The sequence below is a fragment of the Physella acuta genome, unplaced genomic scaffold (genome assembly GCF_028476545.2).
Source record: "Physella acuta isolate Inbredline_101_S28 unplaced genomic scaffold, ASM2847654v3 ptg000538l, whole genome shotgun sequence".
Lineage (NCBI taxonomy): Eukaryota > Metazoa > Mollusca > Gastropoda > Physidae > Physella > Physella acuta.
This window is the reverse complement of record NW_026732057.1, coordinates 563,898-584,392: the sequence shown is the minus strand read 5'-3', so window position 1 is coordinate 584,392 and position 20,495 is coordinate 563,898. Positions and strand designations below refer to the sequence as shown.

The 20,495-nt window shown below is 36.7% G+C and overlaps 1 protein-coding gene and 1 long non-coding RNA gene across 2 annotated transcripts in view; one reads left to right on the top strand and one right to left on the bottom strand.

Moving 5' to 3' along the window:
* The window catches only part of LOC131945867 (putative phosphoenolpyruvate synthase), a 62,430-nt gene extending 50,714 nt beyond the window's left edge, over positions 1-11,716 (top strand). Inside the window, exon 37 of the mRNA XM_059306478.1 lies at positions 11,641-11,716. Within this exon, the coding sequence (XP_059162461.1) occupies positions 11,641-11,705 (65 nt within the window). The 3' untranslated portion in view covers positions 11,706-11,716. The remainder of the gene's footprint in view (positions 1-11,640) is intronic.
* Positions 11,717-17,829: 6,113 nt separating this feature from the next.
* LOC131945870 (uncharacterized) lies at positions 17,830-20,435 on the bottom strand. Its single transcript, XR_009387637.1, has 3 exons — positions 20,334-20,435; positions 18,387-18,431; positions 17,830-17,937 (listed from the first exon to the last, which is right to left on the bottom strand). It is a non-coding gene; the product is annotated as an uncharacterized LOC131945870 (long non-coding RNA).
* Between the last annotated feature and the right edge of the window lie 60 nt (positions 20,436-20,495).

The window sequence follows — 20,495 nt, the reverse complement described above, 5'->3', positions numbered from 1 at the left end:
GGAATCAGACGAAACTACCCAGGATCCTGTAAGGTAGAGTGAAGGAGTGATACATTGTGGAGATATTTGGTTTACAATTTGAGTACTTTGATCAGACGAAACTACACAGGATCCTATAAGGTAGAGTGAAGGAGTGATACATTGTGGAGATATTTGGTTTACAATTTGAGTACTGGGATTAGACAAAACTACCCAGGATCCTGTAGGGTAGAGTGAAGGAGTGATACATTGTGGAGATATTTGGTTTACAATTTGAGTACTTTGATCAGACGAAACTACACAGGATCCTATAAGGTAGAGTGAAGGAGTGATACATTGTGGAGATATTTGGTTTACAATTTGAGTACTGGAATCAGACGAAACTACCCAGGATCCTTTAAGGTGGAGTGAAGGAGTGATACATTGGGGAGATATTTGGTTCTCGTCGTTTACAATCTGAGTACTTGGATCAGACAAAACTACCCAGGATCCTGTAAGATAGAGTGAAGGAGTGATACATTTGGGAGATATTTGGTTTACAATTTGAGTGCTTGGATCAGACGAAACTACCCAGGATCCTGTAAGGTAGAGTGAAGGAGTGATACATTGGGGAGATATTTGGTTCTCGTCGTTTACAATTTGAGTACTGGAATCAGACGAAACTACCCAAGATCCTGTAAGGTAGAGTGAAGGAGTGATACATTGGGGAGATATTTGGTTCTCGTCGTTTACAATCTGAGTACTTGGATCAGACAAAACTACCCAGGATCCTGTAGAATGAAGGAGAGATACATTGAGGAGATATTTGGTTCTTAACACCCATTGATGAGCCACTGTGTTGTTAAGGGTTAAAAATGTATTCTACCCCTTCTCTTAACTTAGAATTGAGGTATATTTATTTGGGGATGGTGGGGGTATTGGTTACACGTACAAGACCATCTTTCGCTTGGCGAATTTTATTATGATCTGTATCTAACAGATCATCTAGAAAATGTCTTATGGCTCATGCAGGTTTTATTGAGCCGTAGAACTGGTTCGTAACCTACTTTCCAGCCCTCTAGGCACCCCATACCTTCCATTTAATTACGGCGAGGATGTTTTTAAGCTTTTAAAAAAAAATCTAAAAAGTATGAATGTTAAGCCAACTCTACCTCCTCTACACTCTCCCGTACGTTCACTGTGGATGAAGCTGCGACAAAAGACGGATGACGTCATGCACAAGATGCCACAGGAGATGGCTGTCGTGTTGGTAAATCTGTAGCCCAGATCCCAAATGGTTTTCGTGGCGTCAGTCAGTGTGGTAAAAGTTTGTTGCTGAGTAGAGGCCGTCACAATACAAACTGAGAAAATGTAATACATGCCACAATTTATCATACAATGTTTATTGATGGGTAATGATTGCTTGTATGTTTCATAATTGTTTGATTTAATTGTCGAAATTGAAATTTAAACATACTCAGAGCTTAGGAATAAATGAAGAGCCCAGTGCTAAAAGTACTTAATCACATTTTTGTGAAAATCAAAGCAAGCATGGATCGTTATTCCTCTAGCTTAACTTTATCTTATAAACAAATAGTGATACTGAAGAATTTATTTAATTTACTCTTCCAAACAAACAAATAATATAAAAACGTAATATTTCATTGTAAATTTTAATATTTGAACTCATTTTTTCTCAAAATGTTGTTACTGTGACTTAAGCACTTTTAGCACTAAGGTCTACAAATGTTACGGTCGAGTTTGTCTGCAAAAACTGAAGCTTATGCATCCCATATTCTTTGAGTTAACTAGGACGATTTAGAGTTTAACCTACACCACAAAGTTACTTAAAGGAAGCAAACCGAATAAGTTCCTTTAGATTCAACTTGAGTTTCTTCCAGGCATCTCTTCGGGTGGGCATCGACCCCCCCCCCCCCCGAAGAAAGTCTACCGCCCCTCCCCCCCCCCGAAAGAAATTAAATTTATATAGAAAATATATACTTTTGACTGTATCCGCCCCCCCCCCCCGGATATCGTTGTTCGCCACCCGCCCCTCCCCCCCCCCCCCAAAAAAAAATTTCAATTGCACCCCGGAGAAAAAAGTCTGGAAGAAACACTGGATTCAACATACTACAATAGTGTTTTATTTTTTTCCTCATTCTATATGTTATGTTAAATATATTTGTGTAACTAATATAAAACTATTAGAGAAAAACTAAATTTTACGACCCAAAGATAATTTGTATTTTCTAGCATTCTAATACTTACCAGCTGTATACAAATATTTAACTACTTACAGATTCGCAAGCCTCAACTTACAATGAAGGGGAAGCAGAACAGCAGCCAAAACACCATGAAGTAGATCAGCTCGCATTCTCTTTATTAAATCACCTACTACAATAAATGAGAAATTCACACGTACATCTCTAAAAAACAGGTACACCAACTAATAATATAAGATTTATTGATACATACTGAATTCTAAATCATGTAAATGTAACAGACTGTAATTTTGGTATTGGTTATTTATATTACATTTAGCCTGCATTCGTATGTAAGTAGAATACCTGGCCAACGGAAGGACTAGGTGAGCGACTAATCTTGTTTTTACAAGCTTTTATTTAACTCACTTCCTCTGTCGTCAGTCTGTCTGTCTAGATTGAAACGCACGTGTGAAATTGCAGGCACTTCTAACTGACAGATACGGTTCGTAGTTGGTACGTGGGTCAAGACATGAAGACAATGCATCGTGACATTCAATTTGACTTAATTGGTCGCCTAATTAATTTTTTATGAAAATAAAAATTTGGACCGAATTAGTAGGCAGTTCTATATACAAGCATCATCACGGCCGTGTTGGGCGTGGAGCGAGGGGGGCTCTACGTCAAAAGCGCACCATCAAGTTCAATGGGCGCGCGATGGTTTTTAGTCGGGTCAGCAGTCTAGTTCTTTACCACTAGACTACGCCATCCCATAATACTTTACTGAAACTTTAGCTATAAACTTGACAATGGTTTTTAGTCATGTAACTATTGTAAATAAAACATGTAAAGTACTGAAAAAAAATTCATAAAAAAACGTTTTAATAACAAGCTTTTATGTAATAATGCACAAAAAAGTAGAAAATAAATTTTACACTACTATTTAAATAACTATAAAGAAAAGCGTGGGTCTCTTCTCAAATATTAGTAAAGGTATCCAATAGGTACTTAAGTGTATTATTTACGGATAAAGTTCGTATTATGTAATGATAAAGTTTATATTATGTAAGAATAAAGTATGTAGGGATAAAATATGTAGGCCTTTTGTGTAAAGATAAATTGTGTATTGCGTTTTGCGTATTACGTTAGAGACCTGGGATTAAGTGATTTGTTTATTAGAACCAGACTTCGTATGTTTAAGCTAAGAAAAAGATGTACCGTACTCCCGTACTCGATTACACATACATTCACAAGTGGCATGAGGTTACAATCCCACAGATATTAAGAAATAAAAAAATTATTATTGTAGCATTGTAATTAGCAGTTTGATGTCGAATTCAGCAAAGTTAAGTTCAAATAGGATTTCTTTTAGACATCTTCCTTCTATGTTGGAGGGGGGGGGGCGGGGGAGGGGCGGGATGAACTTGACTTAGGATGCATAATACGAATGATTAAATTATATATTTTGTCTACTTTGTCCATGGTGGAGGGGGGGGGGGATGGGTGGGGTGACACTCGACGTACTCCGGAAGAAAGATATGCCTGAAAGAAATACTGTTTACACAACTGTGGCTTTGTATTTATAACGGGGAAAGTATCAACATAACAAACAAGATTTTAAATATAAATGCATTGTTTTTTTTAGCTATGGAAAATATTTAAATCAAAATGTTATTATTACAAAAAAAAACAAGTTTATAAAAAGTCTAGTGACAATTTAAGCGCAATTTCCTTATGTTATCTTAAAATAGATAGACGTATAATGCTGGGGTGCGTTCAAGCTAGGAGAACGATCGGTTTGTAGATGTTTATGTAATTTTAAAAAAAAATTTGTGACCAAACGAAAGGATATTTTTGAAAACTTTCTTCGGCAATATTGTTCTAAATTATGGAAGGAATCGATTGGTAAATGTTTCAAGTCGCTAAGTGGTCTGGTTGCCGAGATATGGGCCAAAAACAGCATTTTTTCGAGGTTTTTTGGCTTTACCGGGAAATCCAGGAAGGAATTGCGGTAATTATTTTGGCCTACAATCATCCTCGGAACTTGCTTAACATATTTGCTTTGGAACTAGTCCTCGATATTGCTTCGTTGAGGAGGAGATACGACTTATAGCTGCACACATCCATCCATCCAGAAATGACGAGTTAATAATCGCAATTCCTGTAAGGAAATTGCGCTACAAACGATTTATTCTAGGTATACTTACGCATGGAGGTAATAGTTTTCTGTATATTGTAATATACGAAGTTTCACTCTGAGCGTTTTTTTTTCGACTGTACAATTATTCATTGACACCAACATGGACACCAACTCGACCAGTTTTTCTCTAATTAACTATGCTGTTAGCTACCTTTATTTAAAGGTAGACAACATCATAGTTAATTAACATCATAGTTAATTAAAACAATACCGAGCGACGTGTCATGTAACGGTAGAAGTCAGACAAAGATTTTAATTGAAAACCATGTTACAGTGGCGTAGGCAAGGGGGGGGGGGTTAGGAGGGGTTATAGCCCCTCCCAGGGACCCCTATATATATATATATATATATATATATATATATATATATATATATATATATATATATATATATATATATAATTATATATATATATATATATATATATATATATATATATATATATATATATATATATATATATATATATTTATATATATATAGAATTGTATACATATGGAAACATGTTTGAACCCCTCCCATGAACAATTCCTGGCTACGCCACTGCCATGTTCTGAATTGAGTAGATTGACTGACACAATAAAACATAAACGTGACAAAGACAAAGAAACAAAGAGCCATCAATAATGTATTGCACTTACACTTGTTTACTACTGCAAGCTCACTGCACACACCTTTGTATACCGCCGTAAATGATACATTTGTATATTTCTCTATAGGACATATTTGTATGGAAGAGGGACATTACTCACTTCGACAATTACACCCCGCCTACCGACATTCTCCTCCCCCCCTCGACATTACCTACCGCGAGCAATAGCCCCCTGTCAATAAATCCCATGTCATTTTCCCGACCAGTTAGAGACAAGTTAGGCTTAGGTATCGTATCATGTATCATGTACTCCCGTCCTCTTACGACAGAAAAGTAGGACATAAAGAGGTGAGGGAAGGGGAGGGTTGCAGCATCAGGGACAACAGCTGTCGTCGTGAAAGATACCGCGATGGTGTTTTACTACAGTGTAAAGTCGTCACGTGACTTCTGTAGGGTCAGGACACGGCAGGTCGTGGTGGATGGATAGAGTTCCGGCACCGTCAGCCCTATGTCTTGGGGACGGCGTGGCCGGACGGTAGAGCTCACGACTGCTAACCCAAAAGTCTCGAGGTCAGATCCAGGCCTAGAGCCAGTAGTACACCATTGAGTCCACCCAGCTCTAATGGGTACCTGACTGACGTTAGGAAAACTATAGCGACTGGGCATAGCGCTGACCAAAGTATTCCTCTGTATACCGAGGTCACTGAAATAGATGTAGGGCCGGGGCTACTTTAAGGCCAACTAGACGGTCGTCAAGGGTGCCATACCTAGGGGGGGGGGGGGGGCGCAAAAATGTGTAATCGCCATTATGAAAAAGTACCTAATCATTAATAACTTTTATTATCTTTTTTAAACTATAGATGGTAATATACAAAGGCGTAGTGATCTATTTCGGCGCTCAGGACGAACTATCAATTTTGCGCCCTACCCCCAAATCAGGTCTATATAGGCCGACATTTATTCGCGTTAGTGAAAATGCAACCCCACCTTCCTAATTTGGAGAGGTCGGGGCGCCTTTTACCAGTCACTTTGCCTCTCTATTTTGACGTCACATAATTGATGTAGAAAACTATTTAATTTCTCCGTAATTTAAATTTCAAACATTTCAAACGGTTATCTAATTTTTTTTGCTGATTTAGTGATCGCTCCAGCGCATGACGGGGCGTTCCAAAACACGTGCAGTTTTGGTTTTTAATAGGGCTTGTAAATCTCGTTTACCCTGACTTTAGAAATCTAAGAGCTTTGTCAAGACGGGTGTTCAAAGTATCTTAATTTTTTTTTTTTGGCTGTTGTCGTGGAATCTGATTGGAAGAGAAATGAAAATGTAGGTGATGAAGTATCGTTGTTCTGGAGTCCGGGAGTCTTGCGGTATCAATGTATCGAAGTGTGTTTACCGTTATAGTGTATTAGAAGGTCCAGTTAAATCATTGTTGATTGGGATTATCGTTTTTAGAGCTTGGTGAAGTTAAGCGAGTTGGTGTCGATGTTCTGGAGCATCGAGTCTAGTTATGTTTAGGTATCGAAGTTTGATATGTGTTGTGAATGTACTAGAGTATATCGAGTAGTCGAGTTTATTTAAGATAGATGATTTAAGTTCAGGACATAACGCACTACAAAGAAAAGTAGGCGTCCTCTAGCTGAAAAATCTTGTTTTTACTTTCTCGTATATACGTAGTATTGAGAAAGTATTGTAATCGTGCAAAAAAAAAATCGAGATTTTTACAAATCTCGACGTTTTACAGCTCATTGATACGGAAAAACATAATTTTGCAATCTTGTCCGTATGTCTGTGTGTCTGTGTGTGTGTGTGTCTGTGTGTGTGTGTGTAAACACGATAACTTGAGTACCGTTACAGCTAGGTTGATGAAATTTCATATATAAGTATTTTATCAAAATCGTAGATCCGTATTAACTTTTGAGCGATTTCCGATAACCGGAAGTGGTACTTTTTCTACTTTGAATTTTTCAAAAGCCTATAACTTGAGTATTATTTCAGATAGATAAATGAAATTTCACAAGTAAGTAAAAGATCTAATTCTCTACCATCTGTTAAGTTTTGAGTAATTTCCGTTGACGGGAAGTACTAATTTACGCTATTTCCGATTTCTTAAAAACGCATCTAAATTTATAAAGTACTTATAATATTGCGCACCATTACGAACATCTTTATTCGGCGTTCGCTTGGTGTGCAATACTTTTTTCTATGAGATTCTATTTTATTTTAAAAAGTTTATGTATTTAAAATGGATTAAAAATCATAACTATATCCCAAGTTCCCATCCCTTGTTGTTTTATATAAGAATATTCGAGAAAGTTTAGGGGAGATCACTCCCGGTTTATTTTTTTCGGAATCTATTTTACCACTCTCAAAGCATTAATATATAATATTATATAGGCTGGAATTTATAACTAACCATAAACTGTTTTTCAAATAATTTTTAAGTATATTTAAATTTTTACAATTTTCATTGCATTATCTCAAACAATTACCAATGCTTTTTTTTTTAAGCGTCCCATTATTTTTGGGATCCAAAATTAAATAATACTAGAATACCCGTCATCCGTTGGATAACTGTGGGCTTCGGGGGTCATCCATCAAAAAACATCACGTCTGTCACTCAGAGGCATAGCGACCCTTCCCGGCGCCCGGGGACAAACTTTTCGATTTGAACCCCCCCAAGATTTCGATTTTCAACCCCCCCCCCCCTCAAACTTTTGATGTGCACCCCCCCCCCCCCACTCAAACTTTCCATTTGAACCCCCCTCAACCTTTCAATTTATTTTTCCAAACCATTTTGGCGCCCCAACATATGTCCCCCCCCCTTCCCCCCTCCCCCCCCCCCGCCTCCCCTCCCGCCCCCCTCCTCGCTACGCTACTGCAGTGTCACTTATCGTCACAAAAACAGACCCCACATTCAAAAATATGTTTTTTATCTTTTAAAAACACCGAAAACACCGATTTCGGACTATCCCTTCATATACTGACGTCACAGGTGACCTACTCAACTCTACTTCACCTGCCCAGTGTCCCGCCAAGTCTCAGACAACAAAAACTATTCCAGCCGAGCATGTCTCTGACCACACTATCCCTTAATTTGCTTAGGACAAAGAAACAGATGAACCCTACTTCACCTGCCCTGTGCCCCGCGAGGTCCTGATAGTCAACCTTATCATTCACATATAGGGCTTAAGAAAAAATAATTGAAAACGTAAAAAAAAAAAAAAGTTCTATTAATGTTTATGACACTGACTTTAAAATTTAGCCTTCATTCTCCAAAGCAAATTTTAAAATGCTTTTCTGGCATATCTAGCCCTGGCCACCTATACAATGTTTAAATATTGTGAACACCCGCCATTTTGCTCGTGGTAAACATGGCCTAAAAATGGTCGGCAGACATGCGTCCGGTCCGTACGCCATATTGTTGTTAGCAGCCGACCACGCCTCCAAGTTAGTGAGTAATCCTACTTTATCTAGATATAGAACGTAGATAACAAAAAAATCCCATGTATTCTCGAATTAGATGATCATTGAAGCTAAACAAAGATTTATATAAAATAATTAAGGCCCGAAATAGATTCTAGATGTAGAATTTACATTAATCTAGATCTAGAATTTACATTGAGTCTAGTGACCTAGATTCTAGATCTAGATCTAGATCTAGATCTAGAATCTAGGCCCTAGGCTAGATTCTCGACAGCTGATCTTTAGATCTAGAGAAATTTATCGTAAAACTAAATGAAAAAGACAGTTGAAAATTGATATAAGTGTTGGAACGTAATAAATACAGCAAACGGACGTATTGTTTAAGTTATAGCCAGCAGAAAATTAGCTTTGTAACGCGTTAAACTTTTGAATGGGCCACAAAGTCTATGATGGGGTCCGCCATTTTTATTGTACCAAAAATGTAAACACATCAAGGGACGTCACTATCCCCACAAAGTTTATTCAAAGTATTAACATTTTTAAAAAAATACGGTTAATTTAACTATGAATAAATCAATAAATTAATTAACGTCTTTAAATAAATTTGTGATCAACAGTCTGTCTGCATTAAAAAATTATTCTCTACCTGCATACTATTTTACAGCTTTCCAGATAGAGTCGAACATATCACAATAGTCGATCAGGCAAACAAATAAATATTCAAACATGTAAACAAAGTTGAGTTTTAGTAGTATATAGATGGTAGATGGGATATAAAAATAAACGCATGTCATCGGTATTGACTAGAAGTGTGATATAATAAAGCTGCTATGTTTATACTTTCAAACAACCTACAGAGGTAGTCAATTGGTAAAATATATTGTTTTAACAAGGTTACTTAATCAACATAAAAATAAATTAGTTGCAATGATTATGTAATGAAATTTAAAGAAGGATATTGTGTTTTTCAATCATGTCTTATTTACATTTAATTAATTTAGTTATTCTTGTGAAAGTTATTTCCCTTGAATAAAGTTTTGGTATTTGGATTTCCAAATGAGAGATAATTCATTGCTTAAATCAACATTTATTTCAAATTACTTACCTTAGGACTTTAGGTTGACCGCTTACTTATATATACAATATTAAGTTATTATTTGCTATTGTAAAAATTATATAGAGCTTAAGTTCTAAACCAAATAGTTTGGTAGGTTTTTTTTTTAGCATTATCAAGTTGACAAAAAAGTACATCAGTAGCCGTTGTAGATTGCAATACTTAATATTAGTAGACATACAGTAAGAGCGCCGATGTATTTCTTCCTTAACGGGCCATTAATATCGTACTTAATATTAGTAGACATGCAACTAATGGGTCTAAAATCGTCTTAGTCGCAATTTAATCATCTTATTAATTAACTGTCTTTTTCGTATTTTTCACCCTCTCCTAAAGGATTCATATATAAAAATTGTTGGCTATAATCAATAATATTTATAAACTTTTATTTTTTTTTTAAAACAAAAAAAAATCTTAACATAATCACACGACACAGAAATTTTACAATTATACCTAAAGACAGTCAAGCTTAAAACAGGTAAGCTTAGTTCTGGAACTCACTTTTGGGGGTCTGCAGAGAGCCCAAAACTACAAGAACTTTTTTTCGAGTGTTTTTTTTTCAGGTTGGAGGGGTGCGGGGGGGGGGGGGCACTTAAAATTTTCGAGGTTGGGGGGGGGGGGCTATGTCGTAAAGTAGACTCGTGGACTTGGCAACAATTTCGATAGAATGTGATTTTGCTTCCACACTGGAATTGAAGGAATTTGTACAAACTTTTGCAATGAAGGAGGCAAGTAAAATTGATTTTGATGTCTGCATATAACGTTTAAGTAATTTAAAATAAATTAATACGTCATTCTTATGTAACACATATGGTTACCAGCCAGGGGAGGGAAAAATATGAAGTTTTAATTCATTGAGTTGCGGCCCCTGCGGGGTCGTGGCCCTGTTGACTTAGTTGTTTTTTCCCGTTCTTTGGTGAGCGATGTTACCTGTGTCCCATGTCATGTGACATGGGACTGTGGGTAGTTCATGCCTAGCCGTGTGAGTCACACGCAAGCCTGCTGTCTGTGAACACGGTGACCAAGATGTAGACCTAATGAAGGGCTACAGTTTTTTCTTGGCTAGTTTGTTTTCTTGGTTTCCTGTTGCTTCAGTATTTTCTCTCGTCGTACTACTGTGTTGCATCGCCGTCATGGCTCGCTGCTGTGAATAAAGGAGTACTTGACAACAACTGTCGGTGTCAGTGTGTTCTTAATCTCAGGGTCAGCCCGTCTTAACCACAACACCTCAGTGGGTAAAAGCATCCCCACTGAGTGAGGGTTACATTTAATTAATTGTTTTGTTATAAATATGTGTTATTTCATGTATAAGTATTATATCAAAATTATAGATCTGTATTAACTTTTGAGCGATTTCCGATAACCGAAAGTGGGACTTTTTCTACTTTCAATTTTTCAAGAGCCTATAACTTGAGTGCTGTTTCAGATCAATAAATGAAATTTAACATGTAAGTAAAAGATCTAAATCTCTGCTTTCTATGAAATTTTGAGTAATTTCCGTTGATCGGAAGTAATAATTTTTGTTATTTCCGATTTCTCGAAAAACGCATGAGAATTTATAAAGTACTAATAATATTTCGCACTATTATACACATTTTGCTTGGCGTTCGCTTGGTGAGCAATTCTGTTTTCTACGCGATTCTTTTCTATTTTAAAAAGTTTAAGTAATTATAAAATCATGTCTATATCCCGAGTAGCCATCCCCCGTAGTGTTAATTAAAAAAATATTTAAGAAAGTTTAGGGGAGATCACTCCCGGTTTATTATAAATCATGTTGCGACTGATTTTTTCCTAAAGTAAAGGATTAACTAATTTCATGTAAATCCTGAAATGTTTAGGATCAGGTTAGTCGCTAACCTTTGTTTAAATGTCATTTTTGACTATTCTGATTTAAATAAACAAACATTTTTAAACTGTGTATACTTTAGGCTTTAAACATCTTCTACGCTAGCTTATACTGACTATTTTAAACTTTTTAACACAGCATTTGAACATTTTAAAATGTCTTGATTTTGCAAAAATTCTTTCACTGTCACATAGTGGAAAATAATATTTTTGTTCTCCAAAGAGATTATTTCATCAAATTTTTGTGTAAAAAACATCAGATTAAATAAAAAATTTCTAGAAATTTGATAATTATTAATTATTCAGGTGAAATACTTCAAGTGGATGGACGACTTGGCACAGTTAAACGCCTGGCAGTAAACGAACATTAAGAAATTCATTTCTTGTGAAATCTTGATCAACATTTTATTGTTTACTTTTCATACTTACGCTAACGGGTGAACTTTATTTTGTTTTTTATGCTCAGAATTTTTAAATTGACCTTTAGTTATTTTATATAGGACCTATTTTCCAATAGCGTAAGTATTTAAAACCATATAAAATTTCAGTTAAAGATTATTTCGAAAACGTAATATTCTGGAAATTCTTGTTAGATGTTAATTTTAATTAACCCCAATAGTGCTAAATATAATGTAATATTTCCTTTGATAACAATTATACAAAGCAAGCTCGGCTAAACAAAATTAGTTTTTTCATTCGTTTGCTTGAATAAATTACACTGATTATATTCAATTGTTGTTTTTTTTAAATTATGACCTAAAGTATGAAAATGAAACAATGAAGTCAAGCATACAAATTCTTCACGAAAAACTTCAAAACACTTAATAGATATGAAAAGTCTATGTAATCATATAAATTGTTTGAAAAAAATCTTAGAAAAATATGGCAAGTGATAAAATGATAAATACATTTGTAAATATTAAAGCCGTTTAGGAACCATCGATTACACTCATTTTTATATTTTTGCATCGAATATAAGGAGTTGAAAAGCCGTTTAGAATTATTTTATCAATTCAAATATTTTCAAAAACTGCCCTCATCCTCTCCTTGAAGTTTTTGCTTTATTACTATTATATTACTAGCAATTAATTTTTTGAAACTGGAAGTAATGTTGTACTTATTACACAATTGTTATAAAATATTCAATTTTGGTTGAAAAATATGCTTTTAGGCAACACAAATTAGGAACCAGCTTTTCAAGTCTATTATGAGTCGCGGTTGTCTTTGAGGGTGTAAGATGGACGCTGTGAGAATGGTGGGTGGCGGGTGTTGATTTGTACGATAGATAGACCCGCTATTTATATACCAAATAAAGTTACATTTTTCATCGTACTGTGGTTGTGTGCTTTGATTTTATTATTTAATGTCGTACAACAGTTATTTTGATTCATAAGATGTAGCAGGCGGAGAGAGATGGAAGATCAGCTGAGTCCAAGTCACAAATTGATCTGTGAAGGAAATAAAAGAAATGTTGGTCTGTTTGTCAAGATTCCAAGCAGCCTACTGTTAACAAAAATCATCAAATTAAAATTGAATATTTTAAAATTAGTCTCTGCGAACTAAAGCCAGTTTATTGCATTGTCCAAATGTGAAGCTAATGTTAAATTTTCTGAAATTGTTTTTTTTTTATTATTTTTTTCTTTTGCTGAAGAGTTTACAGGAAACCTTCCAGCACACATTCGCATCCTCTCATAATCAATGCCGTACCCTGTTTTTCCCATTCTAATTACATAATATCCTCCCATTTTTTATATCATCATCAGTGGTGTAGCCAGGAATTGGGGTTATTACCCCCCCTTGCCTACGCCTCTGATCATCATAACCTCACCTACACACTCACATTAGCTTAATATGTATCCATACATTTTGTGAAATATAAATGACGCTATTTCTTAATTAGTAGCGTATTTTTCTGAATTCTAACTACAGGACTTAAACAAAACAACACGCACACTAACTTACCATACAACGGTAGAGATAATTTAAATCGAATAAACAGCAGGTAACATAATGTGCCGATAGCGAGAAACGTCCCACACACATACACGTAGTCTAAGGATGGAGCTATGATCAAAGGGGCGAGAATCAAGTAAATGTTTATCATGATCATCAGTATAGGGACGAGTAGCGGGACCTGTTCATTGTAAAATATTAGAATTACAAACATACATTAATTTATAGAAGTTCGCATGCCTGTTACAATATTTAGGTGTCCTGTCATAAATATATTATTTTGATTTTAATCTTTAAATTCGATATTAAAGGTTGTATACAGATAGAATGCTGGGTACTTCACTAAATGTATTGGCTTCCCAGTGGGAGAGCTCATATACAGAGGCGTAGCGACCCTCCGCAGGGACAAACTTTTCGATTTGCACCCCACCCCCTCAAATGTTTGATTTGCACCCCCCCCCCTCTCAAACTTTCAATTTGTACCCCCCTCAACCTTTCAATTTATTTTTCCTACCCATTTTGGCACCCCCTAAGGTCGGCGACCGGGGACATATGTCCCCCCGCCCCCCCCCCCCCCCCACCTCGCTACGCTATTGCTCATATATGTTTACTAGATTGTCTCGTGTTAGATTCACGGGACGTGTCCTTAAGTCCTACCCAGCAGTGTTGGGTACTCGCAGATGAAGAAGAGTTAATATTGTTTTTGTCTCGCTATCGGCCGGTGGTACAAAGTGGTTGATCATGTTCTGAACCCACTATATTTTTGATTGTCAAGGTAAAATTCTGTATAACTCTTCTTGATCTGATGACTATGTCTGAAAGAGGACACTACATTTATTTTGATAAAAGAAAAAAAAATTCTGTTTCGTTTGGTAAATGTAAAAGGTCTGTTTTTTTTTAATAAGGTGTAAAACTTGAGTATAAAAAAAATTGAGTCTTACCTTAAATGGTCTCTCTGTGTGCTTAAATGCGCCGAGTCGGAATTTGATCAAAGCGCCGTAGACTGCCGCTTTATATATGGCTCGCCAAAAGCCTAGATAGTTTATCAGTACACCAATATCGGCTGATACAAACCACGGTACGGTCATAAACAGCTGGGGGATGTCGTAAAGTTTAGGATAGAGAATAAACTATTTATTTTGTCTACTACGTGTGTGTACATTGTAGTAATAAATTTTTGGTTTATACATGTGTCTATACATTGTGCCAGTTGGTATGGTGGTGTGTACATATGCATGTGTGTTGATGTAAATGCGTGAGTGTTGTTGTGAGTTCACAAGTGTCAGAGCTTATACTTAAGATTATACATGTATGTGTGAATATATGTGGGTTTTTTTTTTTAGACGTAGGCCATATATTATTCACTATGGTCGAATGGTAGACTTTTTAGCTGCTAGCCCCAGGGTCTCGAGTTCGGATCTCGGTTCGGACTAGTGACTGTTCTAAGTCCCTAATTTCACCAAGCTCTGATGGGCATAGTATTGATAACTATCTCCTTGTATGCCGAGGTCATTGAAACAGATGAACTCTACTTCTTCTGCCCCACGTGTCTTGTGCAGTGTTTCTTCCAGACTTTTTTCTCCGGGGGGCACTTGAAATTTTCGGGGGGGGGCGGTAAACTTTCTTCGGGGGGGGGGGGGGCGGACACTGTTAAAAGTATTTATTTTCTATATAAATTATATAAATTTCATTTCGTTCGGGGGGGGGGGGGGGGCGGTAAAAAAATTTCGGGGGGGGGGGGCAATGCCCCCCCCCCCCCCCCCCCCCCCCCGAAGAGATGCCTGGAAGAAACTCTGGTCTTGTGCATGCACGGAAAAAGATGATAACATTCACTAATAATAAAAACAGCTGATGATTATGGAATGCAGCTATACATATCTCCTTTAAACGAAAAAACAGTTCAGTTGACGGATTAGGATTAAAGAGATTACCAGGATTGTCATGGCACCGACTGGAGTCAGACAATCCACTTGAATGTAACTCAGTAGGTCAGGCAAGACACCATCCCTGGCGGCAGCGTATGTCATTCTGCGGAGTCGCAGAAATGTCTAGATTTACATACGGATTCATTGACTGTAGAATTGGGATTTGTGTCTTTGGATTTGTGGAACAAATGGGGTTATTTCAAGGGACTGATGAGATTTTGATGTTTTTTATAGACATAGATATTCATGTTTGTAGATTGGGGATTTGTTTTTTGTGTTTATTTGTGGGATTGTTTCACCTGGCCCTAACGAGACCAAGTCAAACTACAAATCTCTATATCTATCTATATATATAATTCTCTTCTGGGAGACGTTAGAAAACAAGCTGCAAGCGCGCCTTGCAGTCCACTCTCTTCCTCTCTATCACTACCACCCCCACCCACCACATGGTCTGGTGAGCTGTGGTCACGCTAAATGTTTACAATAATAGAGCGGGTTTAGTGACGGCTATTAGGGGCAGATAATTTAGTTTGAAACGATTTTAAACTTAGAGGAGGTAACTAAGAGGAGGCTGCTTTCATGGGGGGGGGGGTGTAGGGTAGGGGTTCGGGGAAAGGGGGGGGTAGTGTTTTAAAGCAAGTATTTTCAGTGGCAGCATTGGTACTGTCGAATTCACAAATTATGAATTACTGAAAAGTAGAAAATAAAACAACTAAATAGCGGCGTATGATACGCCGCGGGTCGGCTCGTATAATTAAAAACAAGTGGAAGTTGCGGCCGAGAGAACTAGAAAGAATGAAAATAGAGAAAGAATTGGAGCTGAAGGATAGAGAGTTGAAAGAAAACCAAATAGAAAAAGAGATCAAACAAATCGAGGGGTCTTCGTGGTCGAGTCGGTAAAGCTCATGGCTGCTAAACCGCAAAGTCTCGCGTTCGAACCCTCGGGCAGATAAGTCTCATCAACATTCAGTTTGTTTCCCTGAGGAACATATAGTCCTTACAAGCTTTAAATGTGTTTCGATTGTCGTTTGGTTTTTTTTTCTTTGCCAAGGGTTCAAATCTCGAATATTGTGTTTGTGTTTTCCGATCCCAGACTTCAGCCCTCTATTGTTACACTTGGGTTAGTAGGTATTTTGGGTTCGTTTGGGACAGGTTTAGCAATAATAAATAAAACACAATCCGCATAGAGAATCTAGATCTATATCATTTACGTGTAATCTTCACCAAACAAAGGAAAAAGAGCCAGACTGCTAAACCTAAGTCTCTAATATTGAACTAGGCTAACAAAATTGAACCAGGCTAACAATATTGAGCTAGACTAACAAAATAGAACCAGGCTAACAATATTGAACTTGGATAACAATGTTGAACTAGGCCAGGGGTCTCCAAACTTTTCAGCCCGAGGGCCGCATTGACTATCAAACATCGGTTCGGGGGCCAGAGTGTCTTCCATGCATCTCTTTGGGGTAGTGTCCCCGTGCCACCCCCCCCCCCCCCCCCGCCCCAAACGAAATATAATTTATAAAGAAATATATCCTACACATTTTAAATGCACCCCCAGGAGGAAAAATCTGAAATAAAAACAGTCGGGGACCGACAACACACTCGAGGTCCGAGTTTCTTCTCCATGGGGCAAACGCAAAAATTCACCCGCCATTTTTTGAACTTGTCTCTTAGGTAGTTATTTGCTTGCAATTCAATGACCTCTGCAGTTCATCTGGAAATTGAAACAGTCTCACTTCTCCTGCCTTTGAAACCTTGTCTGCAGCTGGGTGTCTTTGATGAACTCGCATGCAAATGACGTGGGGAACTCATCTGTTGCTTCAGCCATGAAGAACTTGCACTGCTGCAAGTGGGTCGCTTTGTTGCCCTGTACTTGTTCCAAAAACATGGAACAGCTGTCCAGCGAATTGCGAAAATTGCAAAACATGTTAACAGTTTTCACTATTTGAGTCATAATGTTTTCATCAATGTCTGCAACACGGAGGGCAATGGTATTTGCATCCAATGCTATATTTTAAAATTGTTTTGAATTTTCCGTGCAAAGTTCCACAGCCACTTCTAACAAACTTTTTTTTCCGAGGACAAAAAGATCTCCAAATGAGAAGACCTCACGGTCCGCATCTGCCCGCGGGCCGTAGTTTGGAGACCCCTGAACTAGGCTAACAATATTTAACTAAGCTAACAATATTGAACTAGGCTAACAATACTGAACTTGTCAAAATTAGAAGCAATGGATTACCTGCTACTGCTAAATAATTTGTTACTGGCGATTCCTAGGGTTGAGACAATGACAGCCAGTGGGATTATTACGGCAGCTGACCCTAGTGTCCGGTTGGCGAACAGCTGTGACATAGTGAAACATAGTGCTGATATATATATATATATATATATATATATATATATATATATATATATATATATATATCTACATATATATATATATATATATATATATATATATATATATATATATATATATATATATATATATATATATATGTATATATATATATATATATATATATATATATATATATGTATGTATATCTATATGTATTCACATAAAAAGGGAAACGTTCATAAAAAAATAAAACTGACCACAGCAACGGCTCTGGCACCTATCATTTCACTTTTGGTCATTACAGCCAGATAAGCGATGTTAGTCAGTATGTACAATACAATCACTGTAAGGATTCCAAGAAACAAGGCTCGTGGTATATTCCTAGGAAAAAAATAACATTATATATATATATATATATATATATATATATATATATATATATATATATATATATATATAAATAAATAAATAAATAAAAAATAAATAAATAAATATATATATATATATATATATATATATATATATATATATATATATATATATATATATATATATATATATATATATATACTAGCTTCAAATTCCTGTTGGATAACAGGCCAGGAAACAAAACATCTAATGTATGTTTTTTTTGTTTTATTTTCTGTTTACGGGGTCAGTTACCGAGGGATAAAATATCATATAAGTAACACCAGTCCTATTGACAATAGTAAGAAGAAGAAGAAACATTTCCCGGCTTTGTGATAATTGTAGCAGAGTGTAGCTATACAGCTACCCTACTGAAATAAACTACTAACACGGTGATCGCTACAAGAACTGGAGGTACTTACTTTGATGGGTTCCTCATCTCCTCGACCACTCGATTCAAGTCTGTTCTAATGAAAGAAAACAATCTGTACGCACGTATGCTCAAGAAAATAAATATAAAATTACATTTAGTTATTAATGTATATTCTCCCCAATTCTAATAGTTGTGTATTTGATAGTCTGAGTCAGATTCTGTGGTTGTATAAGACCATTTCTTTCCTTGTGTTAAAAAGGCAAATAAAATACAAAATGGCCGCTATAACCATGGCAACGCATGAAATTTTCCGCGATTTTTATTTATTTTTAGTCTTAACTCTTTGAGTCATAACTATATACTAAATATTATAGCTTTATGTTTAGAAATAAGCATTTTGGTTATTTTGGTTTTCAGCATCCGCCCATGCCCAATTATGTTGGTAATTCAGTTCAAATCTCTGAAGATGAGCTCTAAAAATAATCATTAAAAAAGTTTTAAAAAACCCACGTTTTCTGATTGAACTAAAAAGTAGAAAATAAACGCTATACATCACAATAATGCAAGCGATCACTCTACTATAAGCGATGAAAAACGTGGGGCGCCGAAGTAAAAGTTATATTACTATTGATTAGATAATACTATTGACTTTTATTAGGGAGCTTGTAGAGAGTCAACAGTATTAGAAACTGTAAGAAAATCACGGCGCCCCACGTTTTTGATCGCTTATAGTAGAGTGATCGCTTGCATTATTGTGATGTATAGCGTTTATTTTCTACTTTTTAGTTCAATCAGAAAACGTGGGTTTTTTTAAACTTTTTTAATGATTATTATTTTTTACTTTTTAGTCTTTGTTTGTTTGCATTAAAATCTTTCTATCGATTTTATCTTTTCACTTTTTTTGGGTAAACGAAGACAAATCGTAAAAAGACAACTCGTAAAAAGACAACTCGTAAAAAACACGTTGTGTTAACACATAGATTTGAACCCGTGTCGAGTGGGATAGCAATCGTGTGCCCAACCACTCGACCATATCGTCTCCCCCAAACTGACCTACCTCCTGTAACTTTAAACTCGGTTCAAACTAAATTATCTGCCCCTAAGCCTGTGGCGATGTGGGATCGTTCGCTTCACTGCGCGCGAGGTACGCGTCGCTCGTTTTTTTTCTAATGGCTCGCAGAGGAGAATTATATATATAGATTATATAGCGGTCTAAAATGCTCAATAAAATGTTTCCATTGATCAATTTAGTAATAATAACAATTGAATATTCAATGGTCATCCAAAAGAAAGCTTCCCTGAAAATTTCAGCGCGCTAGCTAACTGGGAAGTGCCAGAAATTTCGATCGCAAGATTTGATTGGAAAGACACACAGAGAAAGCAAGTTAAAGAAAACGTGGGAAAATACGTGTTTAGCCCCTTGACCTAATCTGACACGCCACTGTGGAATTGTTGTAGTTTTATTCAGCATTTCTAAAGACATTTTTCTCTCCGGCGTCGGTGTGTGGGGGTGGGGGGACACTTAACATTTTCAAGAGAGGGAAGTGTTCTTTCCGGTAAAGGGCCAGACGCTGGTTAAAGCATATAATTTCTATTTAAATTGTATTATTTATTTTTCTCCGTCGGGGGTGTGGGGGTGGACTTGCTTGGGAGAGAGGGGGGATTCGGAAAAGGACACCCATCGAATAGATGCTCGAAAGAAACCCATCGCGATCAAAAAGACAGACGATACAAACGGCCGATTGGCAACGGCTAATAAACTGCCGAACATACTGCGCTCTGCATCCACCCCCCGAAGAAAGTCTACCCCCCTCCCGAACTAAATGGAATATTATTGATGTAGAAAATATATACTTTTAACAGTCCGCCTCCCCTCCCCTCGCCCCCCCCCCCCCCCCCCCCAATTTGAAAATATCAAGTGCACCCCCGGAGAAAAGTCTGGAAGAAACACTGTTTAACATTCAAGTAGACCAAGCTAAACGTTACACTGCCCTACCCTCCGGAGGTGGCCCATATGGCACTGTACAAAGCTAATGCTAACGCTGATGGTTGTCTTATAGTTCCATCAAATCCAGTTCCTAATTCATTCGTGGTTCCTGTAAATTGTAAATTGTATTTATATGTTAAATTAACTTGCTAGGGCAATTTTAATATTTAA